At 36.1% G+C, this 21481-nt stretch overlaps 1 protein-coding gene across 1 annotated transcript; it reads left to right on the top strand.

The window, feature by feature from the left end:
* Window positions 1–1602: 1602 nt before the first annotated feature.
* LOC124633963 (toll-like receptor 7) lies at window positions 1603–6053 on the top strand. The gene has a single exon (XM_047169348.1). It carries the CDS (start codon window positions 1899–1901, stop codon window positions 5781–5783), a length of 3885 nt encoding a protein of 1294 aa, XP_047025304.1. The 5' UTR covers window positions 1603–1898; the 3' UTR covers window positions 5784–6053.
* Window positions 6054–21481: the final 15428 nt, after the last annotated feature.

Raw genomic sequence — 21481 nt, 5'->3', positions numbered from 1 at the left:
TACAGAACATACTCTCACTTAACAAGACTTTTCCATTTTTCTCCCTCCGTAGCTACGTCAGATATAGCTACGAAGTGCGATAAAAACATTAGGACACAATAAAACATTTGTGAATTTTCAAATTTCGTTATGAGTGTCGGTAAAAATTTCGAAAGTGCCTCCATAATGGTTTTTATGAGCTTGCAAACGTGATTTACGCCAATGAATTTGTGTAGGAAAATTCTAAAGTCTATTAAATGTACGCAGATTGGGTGTTTTTCTGATTTACGTTGGTCGTTGCATAACTTCGCTGTGGTGGTGCCATCTAGCGGTTAATAGATGTTCTAATATTAAAAGCTCTTAAAAGTCGTCAGCATTTTTTTTCTGTTGAGATTTAGATATTTGGACTTTATAATTTTGTGATGTATCATCATCATCATCTCAGCCATAGGACGTCCACTGCTGAACATAGGCCTCCCCCTTTGATCTCCACAGATACCTGTTGGAAGCGACCTGCATCCAGCGTCTTCCGGCGACCGACCGGTTGTGATGTATAAAATATGTTTATTATATACTTATATTATCAAGGTGAAAGTTTGTGCGTGTTTGTAACTTCCTCACGCTGAAACAAGCATACCGATTTGATATAGTCCACTAAAGTTAAGGCTACTTTTTTTTATATGGGTGTTGGAAGTAGTTCCCTCGGGTCGCGATTGAAACTGCGTGTGGGAGCTAGTACCTACTTTTATTATAATTACGGATAGTTTTGAACTGTGTCGAAGCATCGTTAAACTTTTATAGGGTTTATTTAAAACCTTAGGGTTTATTTAAAAGCTTTGAAGTTTATGCACACTAATGCATACATTTTGAACGTGTAAGTACGAGTATCAACATTCTTTTATATTGATGAACTATTGTGAAAGTAAGTAAAAGGACAGTTCTACACAAAACATCAGGTAACTTTCTGTCAACAATAGAATGTTCTGTATGTTATTTGGACATTGCGACCCTCTTAATCAGCTCTTTATTTGTTACTAAACAAAGATAATCTTTTAATATTTCTCATAATTATATATGTTATTTGTAGGTATATATAGATTAATTTTCACGAATATACATACCTAGATACTTAAAGTTCCTACTTATTTCGCTTCAACGAATAGATCAAGTTACCCATTTTCACGAGAATTACAATTTTTCTGTTTCATCACTTGGTTGGTTTAATTGAAAGACTGAATTGATTTATTAAGTAACCACCATGGTAACTTTTAATAAAGTTATAAGATACTATTGCTCAATAAGCATTAAGAGTTTAACCATCTTGAATGTTATTACTTCCACGCTTGGTTATGAAACGACTAGTAAACCTCTTCATAAATTATTATAAACGGCTTATTTTCTGTACTTAGCATTGATAGCATTACTTTATGTTAATGAGTTTTAACTTGAATCGCTAAGCGAGTACCATTTTTAGTTTTGCTACTCAACGCTAGATAGCGCTACTCGCTCTCAAAAAACATGCGAAGAGCTTACGAGGGGCGCGGGGGACGGGGAAGACTAAGTTGCGCGCCCCTCTGCTACTTCCACGAGTCAAGCGCTCCGCTTGACAGTCGCAACGCAAACCGCGCCGCGGGAAGGTCGTGCTACACCTCGCGCCGGTCCCTACTTCACGCAATAAATATTTAATACACAAACTGATCTCAAACGATAAACAACAAATTCATGAGTGAAAAATTTAATCAACTTCAACAAATAAGGACTATTACAACCGAGTACGTAACGGACTACAGTGCAGTGAAATGCTAGGAAGTTTTTCTTCAGCGCTCAAGTGTACCACGTACTTTGTTTCGGAAATGGTGATATCGACCCACGGGGTGTGTTTATGAGACGTTTTGTGGTGAAATGAAAATTCTGTGATAATGTACGCTATAACGGCAGTACTCTGTGCGCTGGTGCACGTCGGTTCGGCGGTGTTGCCCTACGGCTCGGACAAATGCGTTCGGGTCGCGGACCGCGGATCGGACGGCGGCGTGCTCTGCAGGATACGCACTCTGGACGGTGACGGCAGCAGCATCATCTCAGTGAATTCGGACACTAGCCGGCTGGCTATTGAGTGCAATCATCTACTACTTTTTGAAAGCTCTCTAAGGGCTCACTACTTTAGTCCAGTTTCAGCGCTCACCGAACTCACAATAAACAACTGCAAATTGCTACAAGTGCCAGACAATACTTTTCACGAATTGAAGAAATTAAAGAAGTTAAAGATACGCTCCAAGAATTTCGAGTGGAGTCCTACTAAGAATTTAGAATTATCTCTGAATGCTTTCAATGGATTGTCGGAACTGCAGTCGTTGGATCTCGCTCAGAATAACATAAAATTTGTTCCTTCCGGCGTGTTCTGCTCTCTGGAAAATTTGAGCACATTGAATTTGACGCACAATAGAATAAGAACAGTAGGACAACTTGGATTCGGACAAGGCTGCGGATCAAACTTGCACGGCTTAGACTTGAGTTATAACGAGATTAAGTCGCTGCCTGAAGATTCAGAATTATTAAAATTAAGGAGCTTGCAACATTTATATCTACAACATAATAATATCTCTGACATATCAAGTGAGGCTTTCAACGGACTTGTATCAATGAGAGTCCTGAACATATCACATAACCACCTACATACACTGCCCGAAGGCCTTTTTGCTAATGCTAGAGAATTAAGAGAAATATACCTTAACGATAATACTCTATTTGAATTGGCTCGAGGAATATTTCATCGCTTGGAACAGCTGATTGTTTTGGATTTATCGAGCAATCAACTAACTAGTAGTCATATTGATGATGGAACATTTTTGGGATTAATACGCTTAATAGTTTTGAACTTATCCAACAATGCCTTAACTAGAATCGACGGAAAAACATTCAAAGATCTATTCTTCCTTCAAATACTGAACCTGAAGAACAACTCTATTGGCTACATCGAAGATAACGCATTCCTGCCGCTGTATAATCTACATACGCTAAATCTAGCGGAGAATCGGCTTCATACAATAGATGAGAACTTGTTCAACGGTTTATTTGTTTTAAGCAAATTGACTCTCAACAACAATTTGCTTGTAAATATTGACCGCAAAGCTTTCAAAAATTGCTCTGACTTAAAAGAGTTGGATTTGAGCTCCAATCAACTTTTAGAGGTTCCCGACGCATTGTGGGAACTCTCTTTCCTGAAAACACTCGACCTCGGAGAGAATCAAATATCCAACTTCAAAAATGGTTCCTTCAAAAACCTAAACCAATTAACGGGACTGAGACTGATTGACAATCAAATTGGGAATCTCTCCGTCGGAATGTTTTGGGACTTACCGAGCTTACAAGTGCTTAACATCGCCAAGAACAAGATCCAGTCAATCGAGAGAGGGACTTTTAGCAGAAATATGCAACTGGAGGCCATCCGGCTCGACGGGAATTTCCTGTCTGACATCAACGGTGTGTTCTCGACGCTCGCGAGCCTTTTGTGGCTCAATTTATCGGAAAATCATCTAGTGTGGTTCGATTACGCGTTTGTGCCCAGCAATCTAAAGTGGTTAGACATTCACGGCAATTTCATTGAACACTTGGGTAACTACTACAAGTTGCAAGATGAGATCCGTATAAAGACATTGGACGTTAGCCATAATCGTATAGCGGAAATATCGCCGATGGCGATTCCTAATAGTGTTGAACTGTTGTTTATCAACAATAACTTTTTAAATAATATTCATGTGAATACGTTTTTCGATAAAAAGAACTTGACGCGTGTGGACATGTATGCTAATGAGCTTGTGCATTTAGAACTTAATAGTATGCGTTTAGCTACAGTGCCGCTCAATAAAAGTTTACCTGAGTTTTATATCGGCGGGAATCCGTTTCAGTGTGACTGTACTATGGAGTGGTTACCAATCATAAACAATATGACCGCTATGAGACAATATCCGCGTGTGATGGACTTAGAAAATGTTTTGTGTAAAATGACGAACACTCGAAGTGGAACTCATGTGCCCCTAACTAACTTAAAAACAACTGACTTTCTTTGTAAGTATGAGACTCATTGTTTTGCAATCTGTCATTGCTGCGACTATGATGCGTGTGACTGTGAAATGACATGCCCTCAAAACTGTACCTGTTACCACGATCCATTGTGGAACACCAACGTTGTGGACTGTTCCGGACAATCGTCAATAGAAATACCGCACAAAATACCCATGGATGCAACCGAGGTATTTTTAGATGGAAATAATATAAAGGAACTACAAGACCACGTTTTTATTGGAAGGCAGAAAATGAGATCGCTGTACGTGAACAACAGCAACGTCGATAGCATACAAAATCGAACTTTTGCCGGCTTGAATGCTCTACAAATTCTACACTTGGGCAACAACAAACTAAAAGAACTGAAAGGGTATGAATTCCTACAATTGAGTAGCTTGAAAGAATTGTTCTTACAAAACAATCTCATTAGCCATATCGCTAACATATCATTCCTTTCTTTAAAATCTTTAGAAGTGTTACGCCTTGACGGCAACAGACTAGTCGATTTTGGCGTATGGACTTTTAACAACAACCCTAATTTAAAAGCTTTGTCACTGGGCAACAACCTGTGGTCTTGCAAATGTCGCTACTTACAAGAGTTAACTGCATATTTGGCTGAGAATGCGCAAAAAATCATCGACATTACCGACGTATGGTGTTGGAACGGCGACGCGAAGCCGCCTCAGAAAAAAGAGCTCAATTTAAACGGTACAGCCTGCAGCGATTATTATGCTGATAATTCAGTCATCGGAAACATGCTTGTGTCCAACTATGTTCCCATGATGGTCTCGACGCTCACCGGCTTTATGTTAATTTTATTGGCCCTCGTCGTACTATTCCTTTTTAGAGATTCACTCAGAGTGTGGCTGTACACAAATTGTGGCATAAGAGTGTTCTCGTTCTCGGGCGCATTTGAAGAGAGCCAAAAATTATACGACGCTTATGTTTGCTACAGCCCGAAAGATGAAGAATCTGTCGTTCAGTCACTGGCGAATGAACTAGAAAACGGGAATCCATCATACCGACTCTGCCTTCATTATAGAGACATTCCACACCACGGCGCTCAGTACATGCAATGCGCGCCGCCTGTCGTCGAGACCGCGGAAGCATCGAAACGAATAATCATCGTGCTAACGAGAAATTTCATGCAAACGGAATGGTCTCGATACGAATTCCGTCAGGGGCTGCACGATGCGTTGAAAGGGTGTATTTATAAACTAGTACTAATAGAAGAATACTCCGTTGTGGCGGATGCGATGTGCGACCCCGATTTGCGTCCCTATCTTAAAACGGGGTCGCGGTTACGATGGGGCGAGAAAAGGTTTTGGAAGCGCCTCAGGTACATGATGCCGGAATCGCAGCCGAATCATAAGGCGCGGAGCCACAACTATAGAAAGAGTTTGAATACTTATACGTTAGATTCGTCGGTGCCTAACGGTGGGAACCGCACGTTGCCTTTCCCTGAAAGATCACCTGTGTTGGGAGGAGGGCAAGGTGCTAGCGCCCCGCCGGAGTATAGTAGTGAAGTGCGGCAGTCGCCGTCAGCTGTGAGGCAGACGCAGGCGGTGGCGTACGGGCCAGATGGAAGGCCGATCTCAGATCATATTTATTCATCAATAGACTCTGATTACTCGTCGCTGGAGCACGGCATGGCCCCGGGCCGGCGGCGGGACATGCGCCAGTGGCCGCCGCCGCCGCCGCTCGTCGACACGGGCAACGCCGTGCAAGCTTACCTAGTCTAGACGGGCACTCTGCCCACCTTCCAGTCATAATTGTAAATAAAGTAGTCTTAGAAGCGCGCTGTAAATATTGTAATTATTAGAATGTAAGTGCTATACCAAATGTATGTAAGTGAACTATTATTGCCTGTTCGTTATCAAGTGTATAGATATTAAAATTTTAAAGACTGCTGTAGTATATGATTGTAAATAGCGAAAACAAGTGATCATTCTATATTATTATCAGTAATATGGTTATTTATACAAATAAATTAAAGTGATGAAGATTTATAATTTTATATTTTATTTGAAACTCCCAAATACACAGTTCATAATAACACACACACAAACATAATACAAGTAATCGAAATGCTATGCAAATATTTTCGGAAGGAAATTAAACACTCTGGAATATCAACATGATATAATAACAAAAGAAAATCACAGTACACAATCACATCAGAAGTTAATTAAGTGAATGACCAAACAAATGAAGTCACGGTAATTTTAATTTAACAAAAAGCTCAACATATTTCAATCATGATACTGCAAAATGTAAACAGAATTACCATATTTATGAAAATTCGTTCATTGTGTTCATAAAACACGTTCACATTACCGCAGTTATGACTTTGTCAATAAATTTCATTTAATTGTGTGTAATTTTACATTCATAGCTTCCCTGTAAAATTGATAATTACTATTGGTTTAGGGTTTTGTGCATTTAAAATCATACACAAACAAAAGTGGTTATTTACACACCTTTAATGGATATCAGCAGAATTAATTGAAATATAGGTAAGTACAAGCTTATAAATATATTTCATAATTGATATTACTTAGCTAGGTGTTCAGTTAACACATCAACATATTTTGATATACAAAATCATTGACTTGATACAGTTGTTGTCAATGTATTACATTTTACATTTCAAAATATAATTCAATTTCAACCTTAACTATTGGTAGTTCAGTAAAGTTCTTATCACTATATTCCAATCTTAAAAGTTCTAAAAACAAATGACACTCTTTAAAAAGGTAGCATTGTTCATAGGTACATACAAAGCCAATATTGTTCTAAGACGAAACCGCTAAATCTCATATTACCTCTATTATCGCTCACGAGTCCATTACTGCACATAAGCCTTCTACCGTTAAATAGTAGGTGCGGCTAACATACTTGACATCCGGGTTTGAGATCGCTGTTACAAGCATTGGTACAGACTGCACACAATTTTCTTATTATGAAAGGGCTGTCCACGAACTAACTAGCATGAATTATTATCATTTATGTCCTAGAGGGTCGTTATAGATAATTACAATGACACTATCCTATCTTTAGGTATTATATATGTGAAAGTAACTCGGTAATATAGTTCGGTAGTGTTGCTACGCAGATATTCTAGATCCTGGGAAGAAACATAGGCTTAAATAGATCACTCATTATCTGGGTGCGAAATTAGCTCCCTTAGGACACAGGTAAATGGAAGGAGCTGCACCGACAAGAGCTGGCCTCTTAAATTGAGGAAGAAGAAGGACACAGGCTGAATTGCGGGGACCCGCTAGTTTATTAAATTGGTTTTAAATACTTTCATTTAAAAGCTATGGCGAAATGTAACTTCACTGTCAAAAGTAAAATAAATACTATGCACGTACTTTCTTGATCCCGTATATTTTATTTTGGGTGCCAACTTTGAACTGAGTTAATTTATTTTTTCATTATTGAACCAGACGTCCAAATCATTACAAATTCAATGAAAACGTATAGGTTTCATTATAGAAAACATATTTCACAGAATCCAGCATAATATAAATTGACGTGTCCCTTTACAAAATTTCTTAAGAACGTGTGAGAGAAAATACATAATGCCCCATTTCAACTCAATTTATATTATAAATGAGTTTTGTAATACAAAATTTATAATATAAAATGGGTTTGAGTGGAGACTCATGTTTTTCTCACATATTCAAATGAAGAAATTTTGTGGTAGCTTCCATAATTTTACGAGACAGGCTATAATATATGTCCATGTCTTATATAGAGTAGGTTTGTCAAATGGAGTATAAATCGGATTGTTATGATTGCTTAGACAGCCCACATAATTAACATCGACTATTTAAGTGACAATTTTCTTCGCATTTTCTTTAGGTAAATAATAAATGAGTGTCTTTCGTATTTCTGTCATCTCTTGATCGGTTGGTAATTCAGGTAAATGTGCTTCTAAATTATTAATATTAGTTTACACAGTTGTTCGTACGTAAATATGTCGGAAATTGAAGATAATCTGAGATACATAAGTAAAGAAAGGTCAAATCTGTAAGGGGTAGTATATTCCTTTATTTACCAAAATAAATAAATACTAAAATTACTCATGAGTGCGGCGAAACCTCTCAGGAATGAGGGAAACTGGGACTGAGACAGTCAGTACGATATAAAAGTATCAAAATAATGAGCTATTTTTATCAATTTTTGGCCACTCAAGTTTTTGGATATGAACAACGTGTAATGTAATATGGGCTTTGTCTCTTCATAATAAAGTTGAAAATACCATAACAGTTTCAACTGATTTTGTTCCTTTGAGAGTTTAATGAGTGGAATTAATGTCACGGTTATGTGCACTGTTGAGGAATTTCATGAGTAAAATAACAACACAAAATATTGCTTCATATTAATCTTCGTGTCTCATCAATTAAGAACTTGTTCATATTATTAATTAAGATATATTATAAAGTCATACCTGGTTATATTTCTATCGTTTTACTGTATTTTTGACACAATTTACTTGATCTCTCAAAACTGTGCCAATATATAATGAACTTACGAATAAAAAAAAACACAAAAGAAACATATTCAAACCAAAATCAACTCTCACACAAAATTGAACAAACTGAATGATATCAAAATTGAATCAAATGGCCCCAAACAATCTTGGCAGGCTACACAACCAAAATAACGTAATATATGAACAATGAGAACTAAAGTGACGTATTTTATTGTCAGTGGTACATTATTTACCATAATCGAAAATTCACTTTGGCGTGTGGCCAGTGAGCTTCCTATATCAGAGGAACTAGATTGGTGTTTTCATACGGAATTTATGAAAAATAAGACTGTACTGTTGAGCCAAATGCTATAATCAAATCGGACTAGAATACTGGCTGCTACGATGATTGGCGGTGAATGTATTGAAATAGTAGTATGTTTAGCAGTGCTGCCTGTCTTTTGTTTATTTGTATAAATATTGCTTGTAAAATATTTGGGTAATAATTGATCGCCCAGTTCATTTAAACATCCTTCTTTCGGTAATGGTCATTTATTGCCAATGCTGCTTAAAGTTATCACGCGGTATCGACTATTTCATCATCATCATCCTCCGAGCCTTTTTCCCAAACTATGTTGGGGTCGGCTTCCAGTCTAACCGGATTCAGATGAGTACCAGTGCTTTACAAGGAGCGACTGCCTATATGACCTCCTCAACCCAGTTACCCGGGCAATCCGATACCCCTTGGTTAGACTGGTGTCAAACTTACCGGCTTCTGACTACCCGTAACAACTGCCAAGGATGTTCAATGACAGCCGGGACCTACAGTTTAACGTGCCATTCGACTATTTCATTGTATTTCTATGAAAAAGAAGGTTGATATCTGAATTCCAGCTTAAAAAAACTATACGAGCTAATCTCATAATATCTTTAAATACCATTACTGCCACCAAATTGGTTGACTACATCCAGCCATCAACTACTTATAATAATATGAGTACCGATTAATTCCATATCACAGCCGCTAGGCCGAAGTATAAAACTATAAATAAGTGCATTACCCACCATAATCGGTAATTCTGGCGGACGGCCAGTAAACTTCCCGTATCAGCTTGTATAACGCGATACAAGAATCGTATCCATTACGAATGAATAATTGTCTCGAACAGTAAAATGCTTTTGTGGACGGTTTGGTAATGGGCACAAAATTAGGGAAAATGAAATCAATGAAATGGTAACGGTATTGAATTTTGGTATAAGTTTAATTTAGAGAACCTATAGTTTTTAAAGTTTTATATAAAATACTGGTAATCAGCTGCATCTGGACAGACTGGAAGCCGACCCTAACACAGTTAGAAAAAGGGTAGGCAGATGATGCATCTGATGAGTTTTTAAAGTTCCTGTGTTTTCATCATAATATTCATACCTACTAGCTAAGTTATTCTCGTGGCTGTTGGTAACTCTCAATGTATTATGAGGCGATAAGGCATGTGTTAATTTTGGTTTCTTTTTTTTGTTGGCCACATTTTTTTAAAATACACCATTGGGTAAATAATATTTAGATATAGCAAGCCGTTTCCCCGCAGTTTCACCCTCGTTCCGTTGGAACTATTGCCCATACCGGGGTAAAGTATAGCGTATGTTACCTGCAGATAATGTAGCTTTCTAAACGTGAAAGAATTTGTAAATTTTGAGCTTATCAACAAAGTTTAGCTCTTTGTAATATCAGTAAATAGTAAATAAACATAGATAAGTATTCAGCTAGCTTCCGATTAACGTTTCTCCACTCAGAACCAACTTAAACCAGCTACATTAAAGTTTAGGTGACTATCTGTCGTCAAGCCAACGCCACGCTTGATTATGCCAATTAAATCTCATTGAGCCGATGTACTCAATAACAGAGGAATGTTTGGATTAACTAATTGCTTTAATTAACGCTGGAATACTTGGGTTCGTTTTCAGGATTTGCTTTAGATTGCTGTTTATTGTATTTTTGATTGGATATGATTTGTTAGTGTTGTTAATTTAGAAGTGTCGTGGTTGTCTGACTTGTAGAGATTGCAATTGACTTCCAGTAGACTCCCGAGACTCGAGACTTCTTAATATAAAATACAATAGAAATGCATTGTGCAATTATGTAATTAAAGAGAAAAAAAATTGAAAGTTGTAAACAATTTTTAGTAGGTAAAGCTTAATAAAATGACACAACACATTGTGTATCAAGTATTTTTTGATACCTAAATTTAGTCAAAAATACGAATCACACCACAAAATTGAAGCTCAAAGGTCATTAACCAACAACCTGCATAATACCGACCATCAATCACGCTTAACACTTCTATCCTTAAACCTTATAAAATTATCCATCGACTATAAGAACATTTTTTCTATAAGCCCGTGGCACCGGACGCGACATCCGTTGCTGTTCGTGACCAGAGTCACCTCTGACAGTCGGCTTTACACAAACTCCTGGGCTTGAATGTTTAATGCCATATTAGCTCATACACTCTATGATTTGACTACGAATTGGCCTGTTAGAACGCTCTTCGATTGTTTTGATGGCCAGTTCCTGGTGGATATAGTGTTGTAAATCTCCGGTGTTTTATGTGCGCCTAGTACTTTTTGCTTTTGGTTATTTTGGGAATGGTTTTTTTTTTGGGTTTTATTTGGTGTGTGAATCCTTGCAATTTTTTTCGTTGTTTTAGGGTTATATCTATCAATGTAAAAAAAATGTTTTTAAGTTACTAATGTAGGCAAAATAACTGACAATAAAATTAAGAAGCATAAAATAAAACTACGATCAAGACTTATGGTAATAAAATTGCTGAGTTATTCGATAACTGAATGCCATTTCCAATTTTAGTTTTCTTAGTCCACATTATTGCCATAAACAGCTGAAATTCATATGATACTAAATTATAGATAGTTATGCCACATAACATCCCTGAACTTAAAGTGTCACGTTCCGTTCTAAGGGCAATAACAAAGTGAATTTAATGTCGAAGTCCTGTTACAAGATTTAAATTAGGTTTAAAACTGAAACTGAGCTCGACACCGCGATTCAATTACGAGCTCTCGACGGCACTTTTTTGTAATTACAACCTGCATAGAACTAGATTAAAATGTCTATCGTTTAATTTTTGAATGACTGATTAATTACATTTTATAATACCGTATTCATTTCGAATATTTAAAATTTGCAGTTGTGAAATTGGGAAAGGATTTGTCACTTTTGAAAATGGAATAACGATATTATTTTAAATCGTTCCATGTTCAAAAATATTCTAAAAACTAACTATTGCTATAAATACAACAAAATCCAAATGAATAAAATTTTGAATTTGGAATTCTTTGCTGCCATAAAGAGAAAACAGGCTATCAAATAACGTTCTAAAATTGAAATACGGAGCCATTCCTTAGTGATTGAAAGTCTCTATCAGTAGTAACAATAAAAAATAATGTACGCATAATATTTTATCTGTTCTCGTGTTCAAAGATACTTTGCAATTGGCAGTGTTATAAAATAAAGACTACCACTGGCCGTTACGTAGATATTGTTTATATGCAACTGGACACATGGGTGACTAAAGTGCTTTACAAAATTGTTCGAAAGTCAACCTTAATGTCATACAATTAAGGTTCAAGAGTATTTTTATCAACGCAGTAGCAATATTTTTGAAAGCGAACGTGTTACAATCGAAGTTGATTTATAAAATAATTAAAAGTTATGTACTTGGATCATGTTCTGCTTTTGTTTTTTTTGTTATTAAAATATTGCTTGGTTTGTTTCATTGTTATGGAACAACATATTGAAATCCTTGTTTTAAAAATGGTGTAGGTATAAATATATTTTTTAATTTGCAAAAAACTTTAACTAAACATAACTTTTTATTAAAGCGTGTATGAAATAAAAATCAGTCCCAAAACAAAAATCTACACCTACTAATAGTATTGCAATATTTCATTAATTTACAATCAGTATTCTAATATCCAAGTCCTTACTTTTTTGCGCTAAGAAATAATCATAAGCTGCACTTAAAAATATCACAACAAATAATATATACCTCGAATCAACAACCAAGCTACAACCTTAAAATAAATAACATATTCATAAACCTTGTTCTAACAATTTAAAATCAATACAATCCATAACAATTGACTACCACATCGAATTGCATAGTTTAAAGGCAAGTTCCTTCACAAAATATTAATTTTCGAATAATTCACAAACGTTCAGAAGCCTTGATTGAAATTGATGACAACAAATACAAAATTCAGTCGACTTGTTTTACTTACTTACTTCTGAGTAATTTGTTAATCGTTTGCATTCCTGATCGAATTTCTCGAGAATTTGAACGGAGCTGCGTATCGGTTTTACTGGTTCGAGTAATTTTGTAGGAATGTGTTAATAATTATAATTAAAGAGACCATGTTTTGAATGTCATTTCATTTAGATGTATGATTTGTTCCTGTTTCACCTGAGATTAGTAGAATCCGTACCTAATAAAATAAGAGTTCAATTCTCTGCACACTTGTTTGTCTCTGTCCTCTGCGAAGTCAGCCATTTTCGTACATTTTATCTTGGTTAAAGAGATTAGAAGCCAACTTTAGAATGGCAACATGACACAAGACCCGTATGCATATATCTAATTTGTAAGCTTTGTAACTGATTCTTTTAGAGCACTATTCTCTTATAATATGCCACTTTTTATTCCCTAAATCTGATAATTCACACAAATCACAAATCAGTCGCTTGTTGTAAAACACACACTCAGCTGCATCTGGTAAGACTGAAAGCCGACCCCAACATAGTTCAGAAAAGGCAAGGCAGATGATGTCATAAATCACAAATCAAAGCATTTTGAACCATAAAAGCTTGAATCCACAAATTACTAATGTGATTCTAAACAGCAATACTTAATTCAAAGCTAGTGCACCCAATGCAGGTTGATTCAACGAGTCATTAATTTTCGCCATGACAGTGCAATTTCAACTGTTTGCTATAAATTAACAGTACTAATGTTTGACCAGTGGATTGCGATAAAATTTAGTTCGGTACTTAGTTTGTGGTGGTTTTATTTGTATTGGTATAGTGGAGTTATTATCTAAGATTGTGTTTGAGTACAAACATGATGGTCTTCTTAGATCACACAAACAACCACCCAACCGCACAACTTCTTAGTTGTGCTAATGATTATTGAGCATTTGTAAGAAAAGCGGTCCTTTTATCAAGAAGTTTTTTACAATAAAATTAATCAATAGTCTTACGACACTATCAAAATGTGAGGATTGAGGAAATATTGAGTCTCATTCACAAAAGCAATATTCTGCGCTTAAAACAAACGATTAAGTATCTTTTATTACAAAACTATGAACAATTTTCAGAACCTACATAAAAGCTAATATAAATAACAGCAATATACAGCCTTGGCCAAAAGTATTGAGCACCTTACAAATTTCGCTAGATCACGGTAATTATGGGAGAAACCCGAATCTATCGTTGAAGTATTCTTTTATCGGTTATCTACAAAGATTTTAAAACAATGACTTATGCCGCAGCTGACAGTAAAACACCTGGGTGCAAAAAAATGTGTCTTTTACAATTTTTGAATTTATTTTCTAGTTCGGTACCATCGCTCGTTGTGACAACATCCAGTGATCTAGTGCGCCTTTGGTATTTTATTTCAAAGTCTTAAGTGTTATAGTTGCGATATGCCAAAATGAAACGAACTTTCTTTAGAATAACGAGTGCAGATACAGCTTCTGCACAAGCAAGGGAAATCACAAGTAGAGATTTCCAAAACTGTGAAATGTCCGCGCCGATCCGTGCATTATGCTATTCAGCGATTCTCTGATACCGGATCACATCAAAATAGACCGAGAACCGGGCGCAAACGCATCACCATAGGCCGTCAGGATCGTCAGTTACTGAGAGAGTCTTTAAGAAATAGCAAGAAAACATCTTCAGAGCTCGCTGCTGAGTTTTCAGAACAATTGAAGAAAACAATTTCTGCTCGAACTACTCGTAGAAGGCTTCAGGAAGCTGGTCTGAAAGGCTGTAAAGCTAAGAAGAAGCCATGGCTCTCCGAGAGCAACAAAAATGCTCGGTACAAATGGGCCTTACAACACCGAACTTTCACCGCTGAAGATTGGTCAAATGTTGTGTGGTCAGACGAATGAAACTTTGAGGTGAGTAAGTCAATATAATGCCCTCACAAAATAATATAAAATGTTTTAATTCTAAACGCATAGAGGAAGTTCTTTTTATTTCCGGAACTCAATATTTTTCTCTTTATTGCAGATTTTTGGTACACCTGGTGTGACCTTTGTGCGTCGCCGGGTGGACGAAGAATGTAAGCCAGAGTGTGTGGTCCTAACCGTAAAACACGGCGGCGGCAGTATAATGGCCTGGGGTTGCATGACCGATTCTGGAGTTGGCGAATTGTTCGTGTGTGAGGACCGCATGGACTCTTCTAAGTACATAAATGTGCTAGAAACTGCGTTGCTGCCTTCATTCACGAAACTTTTCGGTGACACGAACATGGATAGTGATAAATGCCAGCAGGATAACGCGCCTTGCCACAAGTCTGCCCGCACTATGACTTGGTTTCGGGAAAATAGCATAGAGCTTCTTGACTGGCCTGCCCAGTCGACAGATCTGAACCCCATAGAACATTTATGGGGTTTATTAAAGCGTCGAGTTAGGCGCCACACAATTAACAACAGAGAAGAATTGAAACGCTACCTGCGCCTAGAATCGAACGCGATTACTGCTGAAGACTGTAAAAATCTTGTTAGCTGTTTACCAAAAAGAATTTCTGCTGTAATTAAGGCAAAGGGTGGACCCACAAAATATTAATTTTCAATTAATAAATAGTAAATTACAAATAAAAAAAAAGTTTTGTTTTATTTCTATTTGATACTCCGCATAAAACTGAAAGATGTCATGGGTGCTCAATACTTTTGGCCAAGGCTGTACCTTCACTACTATAAGAGAAAATTCCACCATCATGGACTTCATCACTTCTTCTCAACGTCCATTACTTTTACTAGACCGTTAAACATAAATGGCCTTACTACAAAAACTTTAAACCCTGTTTTACACTTGTCTAATAAAATTTTGGCTGCAAAATGAACCATATGTCAACGTCATAATTTGACATTTTTTTAGACAAGGCATAAACTGACGTTTAAAAGTTTTTGTGGTAAGGCGGTAAGTATTATAATTTCTACGAGCCGTTCACATAAAGTAAATTCATCACTTAACTGTAGAATTTTGCCAACTGTGCTTACACCTTATACTGAGAGCTTAACGAGGAAACTTGGTAACACTTCCTTTGACATTAAAACCTGTTTTTTTATGGACATTCTTTTGACAAAATTCTTAATATTTTCACTTAATTACGTCACATCACACAAATATGTATAATATGTATGGTCTGACCGTTTTTTGGTGTACTTGACAGATCTGTCAAAAACGCTATATTTCCTTGACAATTGACAGCTGTCAACAGCATAAAACTTTTGGTACCAATATAAGTATTTGTTTCACAGTTCTATAGTAACATCCATTTTGCTTTTAAGCACTTTATGAATACTTTTATGAAGGATCGGACTTGCCCTAGTTTTGCAAAATTTGCTCAAAGCCCTAGGAAAGTGCTTGTACGGCTGTTTCCTCAAAGAAACTAACTGAAAGTAGTTTGGCAATTTATTAAGAAGAATTTGGATTCAGGGCTTTTTCAGTCTTTACAAAAAGAACTACAATTGGAAATAAGCCATTGATTTTGTCGCGTTACAAGCAGATGGTAATATAAAAAAATCTCGTCGATAAATAGTTGGTAACAAGCTCATCCGATGCTAAGATTATTCATGAAATACATCGCAAATCAATATCAAAGATCATAACATTTCAATCAAGCTAACAATGTGACACTGATTAAGTTCTTAGCCATATAAACGAACGTAAAAAATAAAACACTGATGACAACACGCGTGCGAATGTTTTACCCTCTTTCAATCACCATTCATTCATTCATTCAGAGCTTCACTTTGATAACATTCACACATTTTAGCATAGGTATACATTTGTCACAAAACCCATTCACTATTTTGATCTGGACCAAACTTTCTCTCTGTGGTTTTCGATATTCAAAACATACGTTGTAAACGTTACAAAATCTGTTACGCTCCAGTAGGATTCACAGTGTGTCGTTACTTTCTCTCTATTCAATAAAATGGCTCTCATTACTAGACTTTCCATAATTTTTGGATTTTTTGTCCGGTCTGTGACTAAATTGATGTCACGCGTTCATTTAAATATAGGTACTGAAGCATCATTTTCCTCCAATTTTGCGAATAAACCTGATGTACAATTGTCACATAACCATGGACGCTACAAACAGTTACGAAAATAAAGTGCATAATAGAATAAGATTATTCCATTAAAGGAAACTTTAAATTACGAAATCTAGTTCGCATGTCTATTGTAATCCAGAAAGCCTAACATTTTATCACTTGAAACCGTATTACAAACACCTAGTTTCGAAAACCGGTTGTTTCGCCTTAATCTGGTAAAATAATTGCATGTTCTGCAATTTATCGGTAGTAAATTAAAACGATTTCATGTTGTTGTCTTTGCCTGAGTAATGGATATATCCGAACTGCAGTATTATTATTGCGTTTGCATGAAAACATGAATACAAATGTAAAGAGGCGAAAAATTTAAAATTAATTTATCTCTTTAAACGCTTTTTAGTTGTTTGTTTTACTAGGATAGTTTTTGATATTTATTGTAAATATGTATTGTAAATATCTATGTAAATAAAATAAATGTTAAGAAACTTTTTTTAAATCTTCTCAACATATTTCATTCCATTTCATTATAAACAAATCGTCGCACACCATTAGATAGATAGATAGATAGATAGATAAAACATTTATTCGGACAAACGACAAGACACCATAAAGATACACAATAAGAAATAAAACAAAACAAGAAGTGGGTAGAAAGACAAACATAAAATACAAAAATTAACGGCGTGGCGCAGTGTCTTACGCTTGCACCGAATGGGAGTCCAGCTCAGCATGTGTCAGGTAGAATACCTGACGCTGGTATTCTGCTGGATCCCGAAAATGACGCACGGACGTCGAGTAGATGATTGGTGTGTGCTGTGTGTATTTGAAATAAGTGTTTAATGTTCTGTGTGTGTTGTGTTTGAATATGAACTATGTAAGATTAATAATGAAGTGCAAAAATGTGTAATTATGCAATCTGCCAGTACAAGTTTTGTCAGACTACAAGTCAACCGGAACACGGCAACGAAACAGCATCACGGCAGGTACCTGCTATCGCTAGATTATGGAGGTCATACCAAATTTAAAAAACAATACATCCAATAAAAAAGCGAGACAACCAAATGTTTTGAAGCGTGATTTTAATACACCTTTTACAGCATTGAATAAAGTGATTACCACTCATCACATTATCGATACAAAAGGTTCATCTGAGCGTGAAACACGTTTCATTTCCAATACGTCCGACACACACGTCACACGGGTCTAAATCAACTTCAACATCAGAGCAACCAGTCTTTTTGCCACGTCGACGTCTAAGTAAAACAATTGACCATAAAATTGTCCGTACGTGTCCCTCACAAAAAGAGAAAGCCTCGCCCGGGTCCATTCTAATGTCCCGTTTCTAAGAACATTATGTATTATTTAAGAGATACGACAAAAAAATAAAATAGCTCGCGCCGTGAAAGAATAAGGCGAAATGGGCCATAAACGCTGCCCCGTCGTATCTAAAGACAAAAGTCGTAGAGCTACCGGCGCACAAATATTTGGGATGTTGTAAAATGCGTTTCTAAGTTTATTGCGACATTGTTACACATAACATTTTTTCCCATTCAGCGAGTTTTGACAGCGGAACAATGGTAATTTCAGCTTCTGTTTTATAATGAGGAGCTGAGCGACAAAAGCTTTACGATATTTTGGGATGCCCGCCGTTACGCTTTTGTTTTGACGATGCTGACAAAGGACTTATTATAATATTGTAAACACGAACTTCATTTCGAAGTTAAGCGAGTTCCATAAATTGCATAATTCTTTATTATTTCTTTTCTTTATATCATTCTTAACTGCTATTCTGCTATGACTAAGGCCACTGGGGGTCAGTGTTGCATTTAAATTTCCTATTTTATATTCCTTCCTTTCGTCTGTGTCTATCAAATGAAAAATATCAAAGAATAGTACCATCATCACATGTTATGAATTTGAATCAGTTGCAATAAAAATAATAATAATATTATGGATGTTTTTTGCGACTTTACCATAACAAGCGGCGTCAAAGTGTTGTTAAACGTGGCATTAATTTTCCAGACTCAAAAGATAGCGCCACAGATTATGCGACAAAAAAGTTGTAAGGGGTTGTTTAATCGGTTTTTTTACCGCTGTCGGCATTACACATGCGGAACCGACAGACCAGAACCGATGTTCATGCTTCAGGCCGATAGCGGCTTTGAAAACAGCGGCTGGAACATGCAGTATTTTTAATAGTCTAATGTTATAGGATTCAATCGAGAATATTGATATTCCATAAAGAGCTCAGAATATTTTGTTACCAAGTATATAGAGTACAAGAAAAATTTACAGTCCTTTTGAGAATCACCGCAGCTGCGTAAAATAAAAATAAAATGTGGCCTAAGTTTACTAGTTTGAGCAAGTTAAGTAGTAATATTTTACAGTTGCTTAATATTTATGTTTATTACTTACTGGCCAAAGAGAAATTTTGCCGACCAGCTACACAATGAAAAATATGACAATGACAGTCGTAAAACACAAAAATAGATGAGCAATTACGTACAAGGTCTTAAAAACGCTGTCGTTTATGTTTACCGCTATTTCTATGGCTGCAAGAACTTTTATTGTGCAGTAGCGAACATCAGGACTATTCGTGACGTCCTGTTTATGCCAAACAGATCTATACGAAACGATCCCAAACCTATTCGAACTATTTGGTCTATTCGGTAGCTGTCGGTACCCATCAAATAAAATTTAATTCGCCCATTGTTTGCTAGGGTTGCAAGACCAAAAAAATACTGGGATTGGAGGACGAGAGGAGAAGGTGTGATGTGTGAAGATATTTGTAGGATAGGTTTTACTGATTTTTTGTTCGTGAATCAGAAGGTGGAAGATTAATGAATAATACATTAATAAGTGGAAAGACCGAAGTGCTTAAAAAACAGTTATTAATACACGTCAGCTTAAGTATATTGATCTAAATGTTTATATGCAAATTCAACAAAATTATAAAATTCGGTGCTAGACTGGTGTTAAATTAGTTAATTTAAGCATAACACACTGTCAGAAATACAAATATAAGGTGGATGATTTTAAAACTGCGCTATAGAGGTAAATAAATTATTTGCATTTAGGTTCTCACTCAAAAGTTCGGGCGACTACCATCTTCCCATAGCGTCGCCACATTTGTATAACATCCCTCATTAAACCCACAGAGCGTCGGGAAATCGCTACCGTCGAACACATGTTTATGTCTATTCATTGCTAGTTTATTTGAAAAGTTCCATCCAATTGTGTCCCACTTTCATCGTAAATCATTCCAGTACTCCTGTTGCTTGCTACCGAAGTTTGGCTGTTCCTTTTATGATTCTTTTGTTTAAAACTTTTATTGGCTCTGGCCGTTCCAAAAACTAATTTATTCAGGATCCTTAACCATCAGCCTTGGAACTTGGAACTCGCCTACTTTGAAAGATCCCATTCCGCTTTTTACGTTTTACGATTATTTTTTCCTCACAGTGTAAATGTATTGGATTGGAGTAAATAGGTGCTCCGTTTAAGTCTGTGCTTTTATTGTTTTAGTTTTTAATTCGGTTGTGATTTATTTGTTTTGACAGTGTTGTCTTTTCTAGGAGTTTTTGTAAAAACTTTGCATGTTTATTGGAGAAAGATATGCCATCTTTTTTTTAAAGCTCTTTAAATAATTATTCCAAGAATGCACTAAAAAGTTTATGTACATAATTTACAACCTGTTCCGTTTTAGATTTGCGTAACTTACCATACTTGTTATGTTACATATATTTTCTGTATCAAAAAATAGAGTGTTGAACCAATATTTTACACATCGAACGACCGAATTCGATTACCTATATTTTCAAACACCATACCCGTAATCAACTTCCAAATGGTTTTATCAAATGAAAATGTCCAAAACCTATTAGGGCTTGCGTAAGTTCGAAATTTTGTTATCACTTGATACACGAGTTCTAATAAAATTTTATGTCACACTTTCTATAATAACCGTAACGTAGAGATAAAGCGTGCTCAATGGGAATGACTCTATTCAACTTTGACATTATGTATGCAAAGAGCAGTAAACCAAGTTGATCGTGATTCGTGAGTAAAGAATTCATTAGCGGAGACGGTGTAATAAAGCCAGTCATTTACATTTGGAACTTTAAGGAGATTTAGTTCAGAGTTTAGTTCAATGAATCTATCATGGTATGGTAATGTGGCTTAATCGATATTACGGCTGTGATTTATAGTATTATCTTGCTATGAGTTGTATTTCTTAGTGTAACAGAACTTCTTAAGACAAAACTTAGACAGTAAACGCAACAAACTAATGCCATAATAAAGCAAAGAGATACATACATGAACTGTAGTATTAGACACTAAAATAAGAGAGAACAATAACCAAAATAACAAATTAAACACTATAAAAAACAAAATGCATCGCACTTAACAAAAACAAAGCAAAAGCCACATAATTCTCGATCGATCAACATTGACCTACGCATCACTCGGCGATGCGGCGTGAAAACCGAAGTAATCACACAAGAGATTTCTTAAAACACACGTAATGAGTTTTTAAAGTTATTAAGCCAAATTACTATAGAAACGATGCGGCTGAAGGTGTAATAAGTTACCTTGATGTGTTGTGGG

This window comes from Helicoverpa zea, chromosome 10, assembly GCF_022581195.2.
Source record: "Helicoverpa zea isolate HzStark_Cry1AcR chromosome 10, ilHelZeax1.1, whole genome shotgun sequence".
In the NCBI taxonomy this organism is placed as follows: domain Eukaryota; kingdom Metazoa; phylum Arthropoda; class Insecta; order Lepidoptera; family Noctuidae; genus Helicoverpa; species Helicoverpa zea.
This window is presented reverse-complemented; position numbering and strand designations above follow the sequence as displayed.